The sequence below is a fragment of the Lynx canadensis genome, chromosome D3 (assembly GCF_007474595.2).
Source record: "Lynx canadensis isolate LIC74 chromosome D3, mLynCan4.pri.v2, whole genome shotgun sequence".
Lineage (NCBI taxonomy): Eukaryota > Metazoa > Chordata > Mammalia > Carnivora > Felidae > Lynx > Lynx canadensis.
In genome coordinates, this window is record NC_044314.2 from 87831045 (window position 1) to 87849860 (window position 18816).

General features: G+C 48.1%; 1 protein-coding gene across 4 annotated transcripts in view; it reads left to right on the plus strand.

Annotated features, from left to right (window-relative positions):
• The window catches only part of DNAH10 (dynein axonemal heavy chain 10), a 146046-nt gene that overhangs the window by 72961 nt on the left and 54269 nt on the right, over window positions 1-18816 (plus strand). For all 4 annotated transcript variants that reach the window (XR_003973202.2, XM_030336257.1, XM_030336258.1 and 1 more), the window contains exons 30-42: window positions 1344-1567; window positions 3859-4128; window positions 4227-4410; window positions 6019-6153; window positions 6787-6939; window positions 8881-9069; window positions 9587-9733; window positions 10291-10482; window positions 12071-12189; window positions 14525-14683; window positions 15537-15672; window positions 16862-16984; window positions 18498-18632. Coding sequence is in view for 3 of the 4 variants with exons in the window: in XM_030336257.1 (XP_030192117.1) it covers window positions 1344-1567; window positions 3859-4128; window positions 4227-4410; window positions 6019-6153; window positions 6787-6939; window positions 8881-9069; window positions 9587-9733; window positions 10291-10482; window positions 12071-12189; window positions 14525-14683; window positions 15537-15672; window positions 16862-16984; window positions 18498-18632 (2166 nt within the window). In the remaining variant the exon portion in view is untranslated. The remainder of the gene's footprint in view (window positions 1-1343; window positions 1568-3858; window positions 4129-4226; window positions 4411-6018; window positions 6154-6786; window positions 6940-8880; window positions 9070-9586; window positions 9734-10290; window positions 10483-12070; window positions 12190-14524; window positions 14684-15536; window positions 15673-16861; window positions 16985-18497; window positions 18633-18816) is intronic.

The following is an 18816-nucleotide window of genomic DNA, read 5'->3' on the forward strand; positions in this document are numbered from 1 at the left end:
AGCGTTTGGGATCAAGTACATAACTCCATACTTTCCCTTTAGTTAATGCGGATTTCCTTCCTAAACCAAAATTTGTGTCTTTGATTTTTGTCTTTTTTTCTCAAAGGGGAGGTGTGTGTGTGTGTGTGTGTGTGTGTAATTTTTTTATTTAAAAAAATTTTAATCTTTATTTTTGAGAGAGAGAGAGACAGAGAGACAGAGCGAGCGAGCATGAGCGGTGGAGGGGCAGAGAGAGAAGGAGGCACAGAATCCGAAGCAGGCTCCAGGCTCCCAGCTGTCAGCACAGAGCCCAACACGGGGCTTGAACTCACGGACCATGAGATCATGACCTGAGCCGAAGTCAGATGCTTAACCGACTGAGCCACCCTGGCGCCCATATATATGTATATAATGTTTGTTTATTTTTGAGAGAGAGAGAGAGAGAGAGAGAGAGAGAGAGAGAGAGAGAGAACGAACACAAGCGGGGGAGGGGCAGAGAGGGAGAGAGGATCTCAAGCAGGCTCCAGCCTAGATCAGAGCCGGATGCAGGGCTTGATCCCACGAACCACGAGATCACGACCTGAGCCAAAATCAAGAGTTGGAGGCTTCATTGACTGAGCCCCGGAAGAGGTTTATATTTTGTTACCACTTTCAAAAAAAAATATTTTACTGTTTCAGAAAAGTGCGTATCGTAGTACTTCATTTACCAGTGGCCCCTTTTGCAGACCCTCTGGCTTTATTGTTTAAAGCCTGTTGCCTTTTCCTTCTCCTCCCTGACACGCGGAGTGCCTAGTCTTATACCCTGGGTCCTAAAAGACTCATCTTCCCCCCGAGTATCATTCCGGATCAAGAACAGGCAACAAATGGCCAGTGTTGAATGTGCTGGAGGCATATCTTGCACGGTGTTTGAGGTGACCCTTCCGACCTCATCTTGTAAGTGCCATGATTACGTCTCTTCCAGGCTGAGAGAGGAGAAGCAACTTGTCCAAAGTCACCCAGCTGGGCCGTGGGGGAGGGATTCAGGCACGTCTCTGACTCCTCAGCCCTGGGCCGTTTTGTCACCGGGCCTCTTCTGTCCAGATACCTCTCTGTACCCGCATGTACGCTAGAATCTCGCGTGTGGGGAGGGAGTGTGTCTTCTTTTCCTTTCTTTCCTTTTTAGCCCCAAACAGACCTTTGCACAGTGCGGGATAGATGCGCGCACCCAAAGCGTGCTGCTGGAATGAGCAGCTGGGCGAGTGGACGCCTATTTGGTGCTGGCGTCCTGGGGGCTCCCGTGCGTGGTGGGGGTCTGGCTGCGGGCCATTCTTGGGCTCCACCGTCCAGCGCACGGATCGCAGAGTGGACTCTCCCCTGTGTTGCAGATGTATGACAACATAGCACTGCTGAGGTTTAATGACGGGGACGGTGGAGAAAAGCTGGCGTCTGCCATGATCTCAGCAGAGGGCGAAGTCATGGAGTTCCGGAAGATCGTACGGGCCGAGGGGCGCGTGGAGGACTGGATGACAGCAGTTTTGAACGAAATGCGGAGGACCAACCGGCTGATTACCAAAGAGGCTATTTTTAGATACTGTGAAGACAGAAGCAGGTAGGGTCGTAAATGTGAACGTGTGTCACTTTATTATATTAGCAGTCATAATGGATTAATATTAAAGGCTTGGGGTAGATTGAGTGACGTTCCAAATGAAGTTTTCTTTTCTTGGAATAGCTAAGTTAGCCCGCGCCTTGTCTGTCTTTCAAGGATCGCCTAATTCAGGACTTCTCAAAGTGCGGTAGCATCGGACCGACAGTAGCAGGGCCCCTGGGAGCTTGTGACAAATGCAAGTTCCTGGGACGGACTCCACCTCAGCCCCACGGGGCCATCTGTGTATCTTATAAGCTCCTCCCCGGGGATTCTGAGCACGCTCAGGCGTGAGAACCACTGGCCTGGTGACCCAACAGAAACCAGGTGTTCAGTAGGGTTCATCCGTGTAAAGTCGTTTCTAAGATATTTAACCGATGTCAATCACGCCTTGATTTTTCTGGCCTGAGAAGCTTCCAGGCACCAAGCTGAGCCACACCTGCTTCTCATCGAGCAAAGGGCTGGCTTTAATGTGTGGTACGTACGACATCTTTGGATGACTGGTGCCATTAGATTTAGGCGGGACTCCCGGGAATATATTTGGCAGGGCCTTGATGGCAGACATAAAATCTCCATTATTATTTTAGGAGTGCAGTCCCTTTGATTTTAGACACTGAAAAACATCTAGTTAAATAAATGAGCAGAGAATAGCCTTACAGTTGGATCATTATGATCCTATTTTTTAGGTGCTATAAAAAATTGGTTTATGTCCTTATGTCTATCAAGTATACGTAGATATCTTCGGTAGTGTGCTGGTCATCAAGCTGGTTTTCTGAAGCAAACAAACAAACAAAAAACCTTTGATTTAGAGGGTTTGTCAATTTACATGGTGTAGATACTCCCACCATGGCTGATTTCAAAGCTAGCGGAATAAGATAAGTGGTTTGAACATCAGCCTGCAAAATTCCCGAGTATTTGGCGGTAAACTCTGGTGAACTGGTAGGAGGCAGCTCCTGTACGTTATCAGCCATATTCATTAATTGAACTACTATTTATCGGACTCCTGCTCCGAGCTGATCGCTGTGCCAGATGCTCATACAAAACTGAACGAGACCGAAATCACCGGCCCCCAGGAGAGGTGATCACGGAGCATTCTGCAGTCTCCTTAATGCCCCCAGATCAGAAGAATTTTACACCAGCGTTAGTTTTCTCGACATCAAAACTGCCACGTTGCCAGGGTGCTGCTGTGTGTCACAGCGTGTGGTTGGTGGGAGACAGTCAGGGAAGGGAACCCGATGTGTCTGTATTACTCCTTTCCTCCCCAAATCCCCTCCGCTCGGGCACTGTCGTTTCTAACGACAAGGGTGAGTAGTTGAAATGAGTACATTGGTTTATTTGAGCAGACGTGTTTTGGCTTCACTGAGAAGACAGGCCCAGGGATACACAGCCCCAGAAAGCGCCCCTGTCCTGGTATTTGCCAGACGCCATCATGGTCACCTTAGCTGTGCCCTGAGTCACGTTATTTTCTCTGCTCGGCTTGCTTCTGCCTCTCCTGATTTCCAGCTTCCTAGGTTCCCCATCACCTTTATCTAGTGTGTAGGGGTCATAATTATAGATACTATTTAGGTTTTCGAGGTGCCATACAACTTTAAAGCAAGGTGGTAAAGCCTGATCTTTTTTTTGTTTTAAATACACTTTTAAATTTATTTTGCCATTAATTGTATGTCATCAGGATAATGACGTAGTAATTCACGGTCACTTTTCCTGGATTGGAACTTATAGCTCTGGGTCTGTTACTTATTTTTTTTTTTTTAATTTTTAACGTTTATTTTTGAGGGAGAGAGAGAGAGAGAGACAGAGAATGAGCAGGGGAGAGGCAGAGAGAGAGACAGAGACACAGACTCCAAAGCAGGCTCCAGGCTCTGAGCTGTCAGCACAGAGCCTGAGGCGGGGCTCGAACCCATGAACTCTGAGATCATGACCTGAGCCGAAGTCAGACGCTTCACGGACTGAGCCACCCAGGCGTCCCCAAAATGTAAACATTCTCATAATGTTCCCATAACATTAAGTCATTCTGAAAGGTCTGTTAAGGCGTCTTTTCAAAGCGATCTAGCAGCTCCCTACACGGTCAGCTGTCACGGTCTCACGTGCGCGTGTGGTCGGCTCGGGCTTTTCCTGTCTGTCCGGAAGACTTCTTGCCATTTGCTTGCCTAGAGCCCTTCCTTTGCCTTTCCCCATTCCGCGTCAAAGAACTAAATTCTTCCAGGGGCTGTTGTCTGGTACCAGTCCCTCGAGCGGGTGCGCCGTTTCCCCTTTAGAGTCGACTGGATGCTGCTGTACCAGGGGATGGTGGTGCTGGCCGCCAGCCAGGTGTGGTGGACATGGGAAGTGGAGGATGTCTTCCGCAAGGTGCAGAAAGGGGAGAAGCAGGCCATGAAGGACTATGGCAAGAAGATGCACGAGCAGATCGACGAGCTGGTCACTCGGATCACCATGTCCTTAAGCAGGAACGACAGGAAGAAATACAACACGGTCCTCATCATCGACGTTCACGCCAGAGATATAGTCGACTCCTTCATAAGAAGCAGGTGAGGCCCTTCCGGGGCGCCGGCGTCTCACGGCGCGTCCGGCCCCGCGCTTCGTCTCGCCGCCTCTCTGACCGCGTCTCCCGCTTGTCCCCTTCCAGCATCCTCGACGCCCGGGAGTTTGAATGGGAAAGTCAGCTGCGGTTTTACTGGGACCGGGGGCCGGATGAGCTGAACATCCGCCAGTGCACCGGCACCTTCGGCTACGGATACGAGTACATGGGTTTGAACGGGAGGCTGGTCATTACGCCGCTCACAGACCGGATTTACCTGACTCTTACTCAGGTGACTGGCCTCCTGGACCTTGTGGTTATCAGCTGCCTGTGGGTTTCTCGCTGAGCAGGATTAGGGTGATCGGAGACACTGTACCGGGTTGACCTGTGTCCCCTCCCTCCCGATTCACGTCCGCTCGGAACCTCACAAGGTGACCTTATTTAGAAACGGGGTCTTTGCGGATTTAATTAGTTAGGGGTTGGGAACACCCTGGATTAGGGCCCTGTAGCCAATGACTGGTGTCCCCGTGAGAAGAGGAGAGGACACGGAGATACAGGAAAGGTGATGTTAAGAGAGGCCGGGGTTGGAAATGACGTGGTCACGAGCCAAGGAATGCTTGGGGCCACCAGAGTGAAGAAATCCCTCCCAGGAGCTTTTGGAGGGAGGGTGCCCCCTCCCCGCTCCAACAGCTCGATTTCAGACTTCCAGCCCTAGGTTCTGTGAACGAATACGCTTCTGTTGTTTTAAGCCCCCTACTTGGTGGTAATTTGTTAGGGCAGCCCCAGGAAATTAACGCCGATAGTGAGGGGCATTGTTGTTTAAGGCCCGTAAATGAGTTTCAGATTGGAACGTGACTGGCTTGCCGCCTTTTGGGATTGGGCTGTTGCAGGTTCAGGTGGCGCCTGAAACCCCCCGTCAGGTTTAATAATTTGCTAAAAGGATTCCCAGAACTCAGAAAAACCATTACAGTCACAGTTGTGGTTTATTATGGCAAGAGGACGCAGATCAAAATCGGCAGTAGGAAGGCTTAGGACAGGGTCCGGGAGAGACCAGGCGCGAAGCTTCAGCTTCCTCTCACGGTGTGGTTGTGCAGACGGCATTATTTCTTACAGCGGTGACACGTGGCAGCATGCATGAAGTATTGTCACCCAGGGAAGCTCCTCAGAGCCTTGGTGTCTAGGGATTCAGCTGGGGACTGGTCATGTAGCGACGGCTGATCACCCCGATGGCCGACGTTAGTTTCCAGGCCCTCTAGAAGTCAAGCTGATACCATGTGGCCCAAGGTCACTGTTCTCAGGACATTCCAGGGGCTTAGAGGTCAACTCCTAGAATCTGGAGACAAAGGGCCAAACCTTTCTTTGGGGAGGACTAATCCTTTACTGCACAGATGAACGTGTGTCCGTGAGCCCCAACTCTGGGACCTACCGGGACCTTGTCCTTAGTGTAGGCGCAGATTCTCGCATGTTGCTTCATCCTGGGTGTACTGGTTCCTATATCATGCGGTGGGGGGTGGTCGGTAGCGGTCAGTGGGAAAACACAGAAAAGAAACGTTTAGAATGGTGACTATCAGAAAAGGTGAGTGTGTCGGATGCCTGGATGGCTCAGTCGGTTGAGTGTCTGACTCTTGATTACGGCTGAGGTCATGATCCCACCATTGTGGGATCGAGCCCCTCGTTGGGCTCCATGCTGAGCATGAAGCCTGCTTAAGATTTTCTCTCTCTCTCCCTCTCTCTCCCTCCCTCTCTCTCTCTCTCAAGTAAATAATAAGAAAGGTGAGTGTGAACTTGTCCCTTGCCACATGTATATATTCCACATAGATTATCACAGTGCTTTGGGAAATGACACCCGTTTCCTTGTGAGAATCAGACCAATGTATGTTTTGCATTTCGCTCATAACAGGCACTGTCCATGTATCTGGGAGGGGCCCCTGCTGGCCCAGCAGGTACTGGCAAAACCGAGACCACCAAGGATCTAGCCAAAGCCCTGGGCCTGCTCTGTGTTGTAACCAACTGCGGTGAAGGCATGGATTATAAGGTAAGGCCTTGTCGTCACTCCCGGTGCTGTGTTACTGGGCAGAGAGCTAAAAGCGGGGCGTGGTAGGAAGGCATTTCACCTCATTCTCTTCCATGAAAACACATGGAGGCGGCTGGAAGAGTAGAGCTGAGAATCTTTCGCCCCCGGTCCCAGAACGTACACGTGTCGGCTTTGTTAGCAGCTTGTAGAGCAAGCGTCGCAAACAGAGATGCCACCAGAGCCACATAGATAACGAGGAAAGCAGCAGATAGAGACAATAGGGAGTGGTGAAGACTGTGGCCAGGTAGAAGGCAGTGCTTCGGCTGCGGGGGGAGCCACTGTTTAGCTGCGGTTGTTACCACTTGGGAAAGCGGACCTGGTGTTGCTAGAGTTTCCAGTATTTCAAGAGAGGCCAGAGGTCTGGAGTTTTCCATGCAAATCCTTAATTTGTAAAATCCTGTGAATGGGAGCTGGCCCATGAGAGGGTCCCGGAAGTGTTGCCAGAAAGATCCATTCGTGGGGTGGTTGGCCAGCTGCCTCTCCGCCAACCTGATGTTCACTGTCTGCTTTAATTTAGGCGATGTCTCCGCAAACGTATCGCTTGCAGTTTTAAAGACAAAAATTGCCCTTGTCCTGCCATTTCTTTCATTCTAGGCCATTGGGAAGATTTTCTCTGGCCTCGCCCAGTGTGGGGCCTGGGGCTGCTTCGACGAGTTTAATCGAATCGACGCCTCTGTGCTGTCGGTCATCTCGTCCCAGATTCAGACGATCCGAAACGCTCTGATCCATCAGGTGACCACGTTCCAGGTGAGGCTGAGCGCGGGGCCTGCCTGGACCACATGCTCCAGGGCGGAAACCTCACCGGGTGCTGGGTAGTCGCCCTTCCGGACCAGGCTGCTGACAGATGATTTGACAGACTTCTGCTTTCAAATTGGGATGGTTGGGTTTTCCAAAATTATCAGCATCTTTGACAATTAAGGACTGTGCTATTCTAAGAACTTCGAACTAATTGCAGACATACGCGAAGCCGCTGTCGGTGGGCAAGGCAGTGTTCTCAAATAAGTGATGTACAGAGCCCCCTTCAAAGGAGAAAAACATTCGTGGTCACTTCCCAAGTTTGAGAAAAAAGGCAGCCTTAAAGATTAATGTCCCATGGGGCGCCTTGGGTGGCTCGGTCGGTTAAGCATCCAACCTCGGCTTAGGTCATGATCTCACAGTTTGTGAGTTCGAGCCCCGCGTCGGGTTCTGTGCTGACAGCTCAGAGGCTGGAGCCTGCTTCGGATTCTGTGTCTCCCTCTCTGTCTTCCCCTCCCCTGCTCACTCACACATTCTCTCTCAACACAACAAATAAATACAAACAAACAAACAAATACAATCCGTTCCATCTGACGAAGCTGGATGAGAATTTGGAGAAGCACGATCTAACTATATAATTCGCACACTCCAGAAGTGGGTTCTGTAACGAAAGGGACCAGAGTGGCCAGACCAGTCCCCTGCACCAGGGCCTCTCTGATCCCAGTGTACCTTGCTGCCCCTCCTGCCCCTGTGTCCCCGTGTGCCCTGCACTCTTGTCACCTCATGACACTCGCCCTGTAGGCGCACCATGTCTTGTCACACCGTATGTGTCCCTGTCTGCCTGGAATCGTCCATCCTTCCTTTGTGCCTGAAATCTCCTATATATTCTCTGAGGCCCTACAGAGCCTCAGAAGTTCGGGACCCAAATGGTGGCTCAGGCTGGTGCGGATTCGCTTGGGGGTACCTCCCTGGCCCTAGCCACCCGCCTGCTTTCCTCCCGGACCTCAGTGTGGCTCATTGTCGAGAGGTTATGTAAGCTAGGTACTGGTAAACGTGTTCGGGATTCCCAGAAAGGCTTTGGGTGGATTTCCTTTTAATTCGTTCTTCTGAAATCGTTCAGGGCTGGGCTTACTGCTTGTGAGGGAGGGAAATTGAACCTGCAATGCATTCAGGTTAAATAATAAATAACCCGTCCGTCATCTCCGGGGGGGGGGGGGGACAGTCTGGAGTCTGGGCCTCCTGTGGATATTGGGACATGGGTGGGAGTGGTCTCAGTGCAGCCTGGGGGGACGAGACAGGGGGAGCATCAGCTACCTGCTGGGCTGCCCCCCTTGTCACCGAGGCCACCTGTGCCTCATAAAAATAGAATTTCCTATTTTTTGTCTCTATGGTGGACCAGCGAAAGAAATAAAATAGTAAGCTCTTAGCAAAAAAAAGTTGAGGCAGGTGAACCTCAACTGTAGGCTAAAGAAATTCAAAATGTTGAGATTCCTGCAGTTTGTTGGTCCCCGAGGCACCCGGAGGATGAAGAGGTGGGAAGGGTTGATGTCCAGGCGCCCGGGGGGCGGGGTTGAGGCTGGATGCGGGGAGTCACAGGTAACCTGAATGAAAATCCACTTTGCGTGGGGCGCCAGACTGTGTGCTCGAGCACAGATCGCCTCGCTCAATCGCCAAACCTTGCGGAAAGGGAGACCGACTCAGAGAAGTTAGGTAACCTGTTGGGGCTCACACAGCACCTCGGACCATCCCCAGGCTGCACTCCTTCCCCCCCAGCTGCCACTTCTCAAGCGTGCAGACCCTTGATTTGGATCAGAGTTTGGGGAGGGCAAGGCTTGCCCCCTAGAACACTCAGGCCCTAAGCACGAGGGCTCTACGTTTAACACCCGGAAACGGAAGGCAGCTGAAGGTGATGTCTGCCGGCCGTAACCCCCTTCCTTTCCTGTCACCCTCCAGTTTGAAGGGCAGGAGATCTCCCTGGACTCGAGAATGGGCATCTTCATCACCATGAATCCCGGCTACGCTGGCCGCACGGAGCTGCCCGAGTCAGTGAAGGCCCTCTTCAGGCCCGTGGTGGTGATCGTGCCCGACCTGCAGCAGATCTGTGAGATCATGCTCTTCTCGGAGGGCTTCCTCTGGGCCAAGGTGAGGCCCTGTGGTTGCCCGGCCCAGGCTCCGCCCTGGCTCTGCTTTCGGACTGGGGGCTTGGCAAGTTTGCATTCTGTGTGGCTTGCTTGCTGTGTGTGTGTGTGTGTGTGTGTGTGTGTGTGTGTGTGTCTGTCTGTCTGTCTCTCTCTCTCTCTCTCTCTCTCTCTCCCCCCCCCCCCTTCTCCTGCCCCTTTTAAAAATTGTGAGTTTTATTTTCAAATAATTTGACTCCCAAGAAGTGACAAGCAAAGCGCAGGAAGTTCTGTGTGCCCCTCCCCCAGCTTCCCCAGGGATGACACCTGACACCCCCAAGGCTGGTTGTCAGAACCGGGAAAGTGATGCGGGCGCTGTGCTTTTAGCTCAGCTACAGACTTTATCTGGATTCCATCGGGTTTGCTTGTTCATAGAGCCGTTCCATCTGAGCACCCGTACGTCCGTTTTCTTTGTAGAATGATGTCCCTTTGCTCTCGGGTCATTTTCTTTCTTTCTTTGTCATTATCTTTGATCACAAAAGACGCTGGCCAAAAAGATGACTGTCCTGTACAAGCTGGCCCGGGAACAGCTCTCCAAACAACACCACTATGATTTTGGACTGAGAGCCCTGAAATCGGTGTTGGTAATGGCTGGAGAGCTGAAGAGAGGCTCTTCGGAACTTAGAGAGGTAGGGACCACGTGTACCCACGTCCTCTGGGTCTTCGGTTCCCACGCACCTGACAACCGCCGGGATGGGTGATGGGCTACTATATGGTACTCATGGGAAAGGTTTAGCCTTAGCTGTCACTTCACTGGGTTGCTGGCCTCAGTTGGGTCTCTTAGCCATTATATGTTTTGTTTTGTTTTTTCTAATTTGACTTATTACCATAGGTCAATTTCAGTGTCTCCACGGCACCACAGTTTCTGAAGCCTCTGATCAATGCATAATTGCAGGATGGTGGGGTGGAGGGATGGGGATAAACCCGGGCCTCAAGAAAGCACGAGTATGAATTTTGTGTCTTTTTCCGCTTTGCAATGAAAGCACAGGACCTACTCTGAAGCAGACTTCAGTCAGTGCTGCTCTGTGGGCAACAGGCTCACGTTTTTCTCTGGAGACTGTGCTGACAGTGCTTGGTGTCTTATAATTTATAGAAAATTTCATTTTATATTTCATAAGAGGATTCCTAGACCAGTCTCCGGGTCTTTCAGAAATATCTTTGAAGATGTCTGTTTCATTCCATCCAGGATGTGGTGCTGATGAGGGCCCTTCGAGACATGAATCTGCCCAAGTTTGTATTTGAGGACGTCCCTCTTTTCCTCGGTTTGATTTCCGATCTGTTTCCTGGACTGGACTGCCCGCGTGTTCGCTACCCCGATTTTAATGACGCCGTAGAGCAGGTGCAGCAGGAGAACGGCTACATCGTCTTACCTGTCCAGGTAAGGCAGCGTGAAATGACTTCACGGGCTTCTTCTGGGTCCTTTGCATTGTTTTTGTTTTTGTTTTTGCATTAAAATAGAAATGATATAACATTTACTGTCTTAACCATTTTTCCCTGCTTTTTTTTTTTTTTTTTATTTTTTTTTAGTGTGGTAAGGTACACCTACCATAAAAATTCCCATCTTACCCAGTTTTAGTCCAGGGTAGTAGTGTTAAGTGTATTCATATCGTGAAACAGATCTTCAGAACTTTTCCATCGTGTGAAACTGAGACTCTGTCCCCGTTAACCAGCGACTCCCCCCTCCCCTCCGCTTCCCCAGCCCCTGGCACCTACCTGGTACCCAGCCTTCTGCTTCTATGAATCTGACTCCTTTGGGGACTTCATGTAAGTGGAATCCTGAGGCATTTGTCCTTTTGTGACTGGCTTCTTTCACTTTGCATGTTTTCACGGCTCGTCCGTGTAATAGCATGTGTCGGAATCACCTTCCTTTTTAAGGCAGAGTAGTTTCCCACTGTATGTACACATCACCCACCCATTGTTTTTGGCATAATATGATAACTGAAGTATTTTGCTTTGGGGTCCAACCATTTAATGTTCTCTCCCCACCGCATCTTTTTTTTTTTTTTTCCAGAGTCACACATATAAGGAAAATTAAATTAAATGTTACCGATAAGATTTTGATCATCTCAAGTCTGTAAGGTTGTATATGTCGTCATTAAGCCATGAACTGCCAGAGTGTTCTGCTGAGGGTCCAAATGCCTAAAGCTTCAGGACCAGGGTGGCCGCCTCTGGTCGGGCTCTCTCGGGGCATCAGGCTACCCAGAGGCCTCGGGCTGGGGCAGCAGGTACTGGCCACAGATGAGAGAGCTCTTGGCACCTTTCCTGGCGCTGAGGTTTTCCTCTGGATGTGGTTGTTTAAAACAATGTGTTTTCTGGTGGGAATGTAAAATGGTGTAGCGGCTATTAGAAAAACAGCCCGGCAGTTCCCCAAGAAGTTACACACAGACTTAACCATATGACCTGTGTACCTCCCCAAGAGAAATGACATGTGTCCACACAAAAACTTGTACACAAATGTTTGTAGCAGCATTATCTGTAAGAGGGGAAAAATGAAAACGTGCAAATGTCCACCCGTAGATGAATAAGCAAAATGTGATCTATCCGTGCAATGGGATTTTACTCAGCCACGAAAGAGAATCAAGTCCTGACCCACGATATAATGTGCATAAACCCTGAAAACGTGCTGAAAGTAGCCAGACACAAAGGCCCACATATACCGTGCGATTCCATTTATGTCATTCCATTTATTTATGGAGAGTGGGCAGATCCATGGGAACAGACAGCACATGAACAGCGCCGGCAGCCGGGGGCAGGGCTTGGAAGGGTTGACTACGGGTGCAGAGTTTTGGGGGTGGGGGAACGTGTGATGAAAACCCTCTAAGATTGCATGTCGTGATCGTGCCCATACTAAAACCCACCGAATCGCACACTTGAAATGGGTGAACTGCATGGTAAGTGAATTATAGCTCAGTAAAGCTGTTTTAAAAAAAGCTGTGTTACGCTAGCTACCAACGTTTGCCCCACAGGTGGATAAAGTGGTTCAGATGTTCGAGACCATGTTGACCCGCCACACGACCATGGTGGTGGGGCCCACGGGAGGGGGCAAGTCCGTCGTCATTAACACCCTGTGTCAGGCCCAGACCAAGTGAGTATGACCCCGGGGAGGGGGCCTCGTTGCCCGGTCGTGGTGGTATCACCTAGTTACACTTTGCTTTCTCAATTCCTGGGAGGTTAGGTTTGTCTTAAAACACTGCCTTTTTTTTTTTTTTTTTTTTTTTTTTTTTAAATCATGAAAGTAAAAAGTTCATTCGTGTTTGAAACTACATACAGCTACCACGGGGAAGACATTTTCAAGCCAGGGTGTAATCCAGTCAGAAAGGAATGTGAAACATTTTTAATACCTTAGCTTCATGGCCACCAATTATTTTCATGACCCAGTCAGCTTCAGAATCGCATGCAATACAGAGTGAAACATACAGTCCTGAACACTGAAATCTGAACACGTCAGTGTCCTAAACATCACTTTAGACTGGAAGTGGCTCGATTTGTTTCATTGCTGAGTTAGTCCACCTATTTTATTTATTTTTGTTTTTATTTTTTTAAGAGAGAGAGTGAGCTTTCCTTTTTTTTTTTTAATGTTTATTTATTTTTGAGAGAGACAGAGACAGAATGCAAGTGGGTGAGGGGCAGAGAGAGAGGGAGACATAGAATCCGAAGCGGGCCCCAGGCTCTGAGCGGTCAGCACAGAGCCCGACATAGGGCTCGAACCCACGAACCATGAGATCATGACCTGAGCCGAAGTCAGATGCTTAACTGACTGAGCCACTCGGGCGCCCCTAGTTCACCTATTTTAGAAGGCAAAACAGTGACCCTTGTGTGCATCACCCTGTGACCGGGATCATCTGTGAGGGAAGTATTTCACAAACAACCTTATAAAGATATTTTGAAAATTAACTGGTTAAATTGTATTTTCTTGGTGTTCAGGTTGCTCCTTCAAAGTGAGGCAGGACGCTCACCATTATGCAACCCTTGTTATGGTATCAGAGTGGCCAAAAACGGAGTGTCTCCTCCCCAGATGAGTTAACCATTGCCAGCCCAGTGGGAGCTAGGAAAGGGATCTCACACTCCTTTTTTTTAAATTTTTTTTTTTTCAACGTTTATTTATTTTTGGGACAGAGAGAGACAGAGCATGAACGGGGGAGGGGCAGAGAGAGAGGGAGACACAGAATCGGAAACAAGCTCCAGGCTCTGAGCCATCAGCCCAGAGCCCGACGCGGGGCTCGAACTCCCGGACCGCGGGATCTCACACTCCTGATACAGAACATTCTAAAGACCTGGAGTGAGTTGTCGTGCCCATCCTTGTCCTGAAAACAGGTTTTCTCACCTCTCGCTCTCCTCCTAAGTAATAACTAGGTCCCAGAAAGACTTTGCTGCATGCGAATATTCCAGCAAAAATCTAAATCAAGACTTAACGATCTTTGTGATGTGAACATTTCTAGATAGTCTATATAAGAACAGTGAGTAAGTGACTGCCATTTTTCCTTAATTCTTCTTATGTTTCTTATGAGAAGGCCAGTGGACAGTGGCTCCCTGGCTTCAAGGGGGCTGCGCCGTAGCCCTCCTGCCTTTTGTTCTTTAATTAATTCATTGTTAGGTAGTTGATAGAACTGTCACATACGTGTGTGTATTTGCACGCCACTGTTATTTTTAGGTAGTTAATTATAAACTGTTTGTGCGAGGTGTGGTTTCCTGTAGACGAATTCATCCCATCGTGTTGCAGGAATTTGCAGGCATTATGGTGGCAAATGCCCCATCCACACGGCGCACAAGGTCAGCAGCACAGAGCAGACATCCCGTAGATACGAGAGATTGAACGTTAGTGGTCCAAGGGTGTGTTACGTAGTCCTGGACGACTGTTGTCTCCTGTACGCGAATTATAAAACCTTTACGTAAATCGTCACAGGCACGACTACGTAACTTAGCTTCTCATTGCCCTGAAAAGGCAAGGCTCTGCCTTCAGTTCAGACCTCGCTTGTGCTGGGGCCATATTTTTGGTGAAACATGGTTCCCTTGCGTTAAAAAAAATTTTTTTTTTAAGTTTACTTATTTTTGAGAGAGAGACAGAGTGTGAGTGGGGGAGGGGCAGAGAGAGAGGGAGACACAGAATGTGAAGCAGGCTCCAGGCTCTCCGAGCTGTCGGCACAGAAGCTGATGCGGGGCTCGAACCCACGGATCGTGAGATCACGACCCGAGCCGAAGTCGGACGCTTAACTGACTGAGCCACGCAGGCGACCCTGTTCCCTTGCATTTAGTGTAAGCCATTGACGGTAATGGAGAAGCCCAGGGGAGAGTTTGTGTGGGTTGCGTTTGAAATTTTGGACTGGATCCCAAACATCTGACCCCCGCCTAGGCAGCCCAGACTGTTTTCCTAATGTGTAGGCCACCTGGACCACAGCTGCAGCCTCTCTCCTTGGGTTTAGGCTTGGGCTGATGACAAAGTTGTACATCCTAAACCCCAAAGCCGTGAGTGTCACAGAGCTCTATGGCATCCTGGACCCCACCACCCGAGACTGGACAGACGGGGTGCTGTCGAACATCTTCCGGGAGGTCAACAGGCCGACGGATAAGAAGGAGCGAAAGTGAGTACCTTTGTAAATGGGAGAGAGCCTGGGTTAGCCTCATGTTAATTATCTGAATGTTATAGGTAAAGAAAAAAAAAGACAACGTATGGTATTGTAGTTTCATGCACGGATGCCCACAGACTTAGAGTCAGATGTCGAAGGCCCTGCTCACAAAGTGCCAGATGCATGTCAGTTCTCTGTGTGTTATCTCTGTCTCCTCAACTGGTAGGATACTCTGCTCTCTATAAGGATACTTGTCCTTGGATAAGGGCCCACCTGGGTAATCCGAGATGCTGTCATCTTGAGATCCTTAACGCCTGCAAAAATCTTTTCTTCCCCCCAAATAAGGTCACAGTCACAGGTTCTGGATGGACATATCTTTTGGGAGCCACCATTCAATCCGTTATACGTGGATAGGGTATATGAAATACTTTTCCTTTGCTCTTAACCTTATCATAAGAAAAGTTGGTGTCAAAACCAGTGACCAATAGCAATTGATAGTCTCAGTTTTAAGAAAAGACTGAGACTGTGATCCTATCCGTCTCCACACACAGCTGCTGCTCAGCTCCAGCAGATTGTTCCCAGGCAGGAGCGCAGGTCTGTGTTTTCAGCCTTCCGGGTTGCAAGAGAAGCAAGAAATTCAGATTTTAGTGTGAAGTTGCATTATTCTTCAGTGTCAGCGACTGACTCACACAGATATTATGGTTTGTTTTTTTCCTTTTGATTTTATGGGTCAAACCTCTGGACCAAGTTGGGTGCTCTGTGTCAGGTCCTGGCTACAGAACCCTGGGAAAAAGACATTCGTCATGAATGGAGAAGGGACACCAAGTTCCATAAGAAAGCCTGGCTTACTTTTCTTGGGTTGCTATAGGTATATTTTATTTGATGGTGATGTGGATGCTCTGTGGGTGGAAAACATGAATTCTGTGATGGACGACAACAGGCTGTTGACGTTGGCCAATGGTGAGCGCATTCGGCTTCAAGCGCACTGTGCTCTGCTCTTTGAGGCAAGTAGTGACGAAAAATAATTTTTAATATGTCTTGCAGTTAAGCATTTAAATGTTTATTAAATTGGTAATAAATATAGATGACCAAAGAAAACCCAAACAGTGCAAGAAGAGTTTTTATGATGAGGACAGCTCAATACTTCCCTCACTCTTCTTACTCCTCTTTACTGTATCCCGGAGGTAACTGCTTTTCACTCTTGGGTTGTTTCTGCTGATCATTATCCTGTTGTCTGTACATGACACACTTAGCATGCTGTTTCTTCCTGTATCAAGTTTACACAGTATCTACGCTATGACTGCTATGAAAGCGAGAGTTCGTCTCTCACAACACTAGCTCACTCCCCCTCCTCAGAATACTAAACTAAACCGATTGCTACATCAGTTAAATCAGTAGAAAGTGTTTGCGTTATTATGAATTTTTGCAGTATTAATATTTACCGTAGAGCCAACTAGTATACTGCTATTATGTTTACTTTCTTTTTGAGCCTTTTTTTTTTTTTTTGGTCTTAGTTTGTAGTTGCCCTCTTTTTTCTCTCACACTATTTGCCTTTAATTTTCTTTTCATTTGTTTTTGCAAACTTTCTATCATAGCCTCTGAACCTGTTTCATAGCTGTGGCCCTGAGACTTGTTTTCACTTCAGCTTAATGTTAAAGTTGTTCCTAAGTTGGCCTGCAAAATTCACTGATGCATGCGTATTTCCTTACCTTATTGGCTGACTGAACGGTGTCTTTTTTTTTTCTCATGAAGAGATAGGTGTGTTAATATTGCTGGTTTAGATGGGTGTGTATTAAGTTTTATACTACCCAATCTCGACTATGTTTTAAAAAATGAAGAAAAAAAATACTGAAAGGAAAACAGTCCAAAACAATGTTTATTTCTTGGTGTTGGTATTTTGGGTAACTAATTTTCTTCTCTGTAGTTTTCTATTTTTGTCAGATATTCTACAGCGTATTAACTTTCATATTAATTTATAGTAAAAGAAAAGTTAAAAAGGTGCTACATCAGAAATGTATAACCTTCCCATGAGAAACCTAAGTGTTCAGTTGGAAGCCTCATGAAAGCTATGTTAATCTGGGCATGACTTGGGTTTTATGCAGTTGTGAAAACTTTGCCCAAAGCAAAGGCCTTTAAACATGCCGTTCAGCTGTTCATACCTTTAGACGTGATTGATTTCCTTTATTTCTCTAGGTTGGAGATTTACAGTATGCCTCTCCTGCAACTGTGTCTCGATGTGGAATGGTTTATGTGGATCCTAAAAACTTGAAATATCAACCGTACTGGAAAAGATGGGTTAATCAAATACAAAACAAGGTGAAAATTATTTCTAAAATGAACTTAAAAGTTATTAGTATTCATGCCTAGCTGAATAAACATAATCCAGGGGGATGTTTGTAGTTAAAGCCATGACCTTGACCTTGACCTGCCTGTGATCTTAAGCAGTGTCAGAGCATCAATAAATTGGATGAAGTCTAGAAGACACACTTACTAGATTTCCAGATAATTCCATAGCTGGTGGGATAGGGGATAGGTAATTTTTTTTTTTTTTTTTTTTTTTCGTTTCTTAAGCTTATTTATTTATTTTGAGAGAGGGAGGGAGGGAGGGAAGAGACAAGCTGGGGAGGGGCAGAGAGAAAGGTGGACAGAGGATCTGAAGCAGGTTCTATGCTGATAGCACAGAGCCTGATGCGAGGCTCAAACTCACAAACTGTGAGATCATGACCTGAAGTCGGACACTTAACCAACTGAGCCACCTAAGCGCCCCAGGGCTATGTGATGATTTCAGTAGTCTAGATCAAGGGTTGACATTTTTTTTTTCCTGTAAAAGGATTGAGAGTAATATTTTAAACTTTGTGGGGCAGCTGGTTTCTTTTGCAACTACTCAACTATACCATCGTGGTATGAAAGCAGCTAAAGTACATGGATGGTCATGTCTATGTACCAAGAAAATTTTATTTAGACAAAGAAGTGGCAGGCCAGGTTTGACTTGTGGGTTGTAGTTGGCAACTCCTGCTGCAGCCAAGCCCAGCTGTTGAGAGACTTCTCTCTAGAGGGGCCCAGCTTTTGCTGAATTGGATGAATGCAATGTGAAGGACCTAGCTTGTCACGTAATTGAGTTCTGACGGTTTTAGTTGACCTCAAACCATGTCATGTGTCACATGGCTGCTAAAATGTGTATTGTAACAAAAGGCTTCATTGAAAAGTATAGAGATAGGTGTGACAGTCATGTGAAGGTAGTGCCTTGACCACACACCCAGGACACCATGACTGCGTTCTCAAAGCGACGCGGGTGGTTTGGGTGTATCACTGGAAGGACTGCTAGGCTGATGGTGAATTGGAAACCAGGACATAATTATCCCAGAGAAGAGAAGACCGAGGGAAGCACGATAGGACCATTGGAGGCACCGTCGTAAGGGAGAGAGAGTTGTGTCAGGGCCCGTGCGACCCCTGGTGGTCCTCAGCGCCTTGATAGGGAGAGGGGCTTCCACTGCTTTGCACTCTTTGCAAGATGACTGTGGCCGCACCACTTGAACTTGAAGATAATCAGCCCCATTTCTGTCAAATGGGACCTGTTATCCTCCCTCCCTCCCAGGTGGCGGGGTAGATGCTATGGCAGTGAAACGAAGCGCTTTGCAATGAAAGTGCACCGTGAAGGACAAATCTCTCCACACACGGAAGGTGCTGTTATCGGGGTGTACTCACCTGCCAAATCTACCCTTCATCAGAAGACCTTTCTCATCCCTCTTTCGCCAAGATCAGCTTTCCACTAACTTCCCCTTAAATAAAGGAGCCCTCGAAAACGCATTGCAATTCTGCTCTTTTATAGGCAGAGCAAAGCAATTTAGAGAGTCTCTTTGAGAAGTATGTGCCCTATCTCATCGATGTCATTGTGGAAGGGACGGTGGATGGAAGACGAGGCGAGAAGCTGAAGACCGTCGTTCCGCAGACAGACCTAAATATGGTGAGAAAATATCCCTGTTAGCAAAGAGAGATGCTTCCCTAAAGGTGGACCCACAGGCCAAGGGAAGCAGAGATGTCAGAGGGGTAAACTGTAACGTCACAGGTTGCTTTCTTTGGCGACCCTGTGCAGGACAAGGTGCCAGGCTCCATCTGACGGAACCGATAGGGTGGGTCATAGGTTCCCA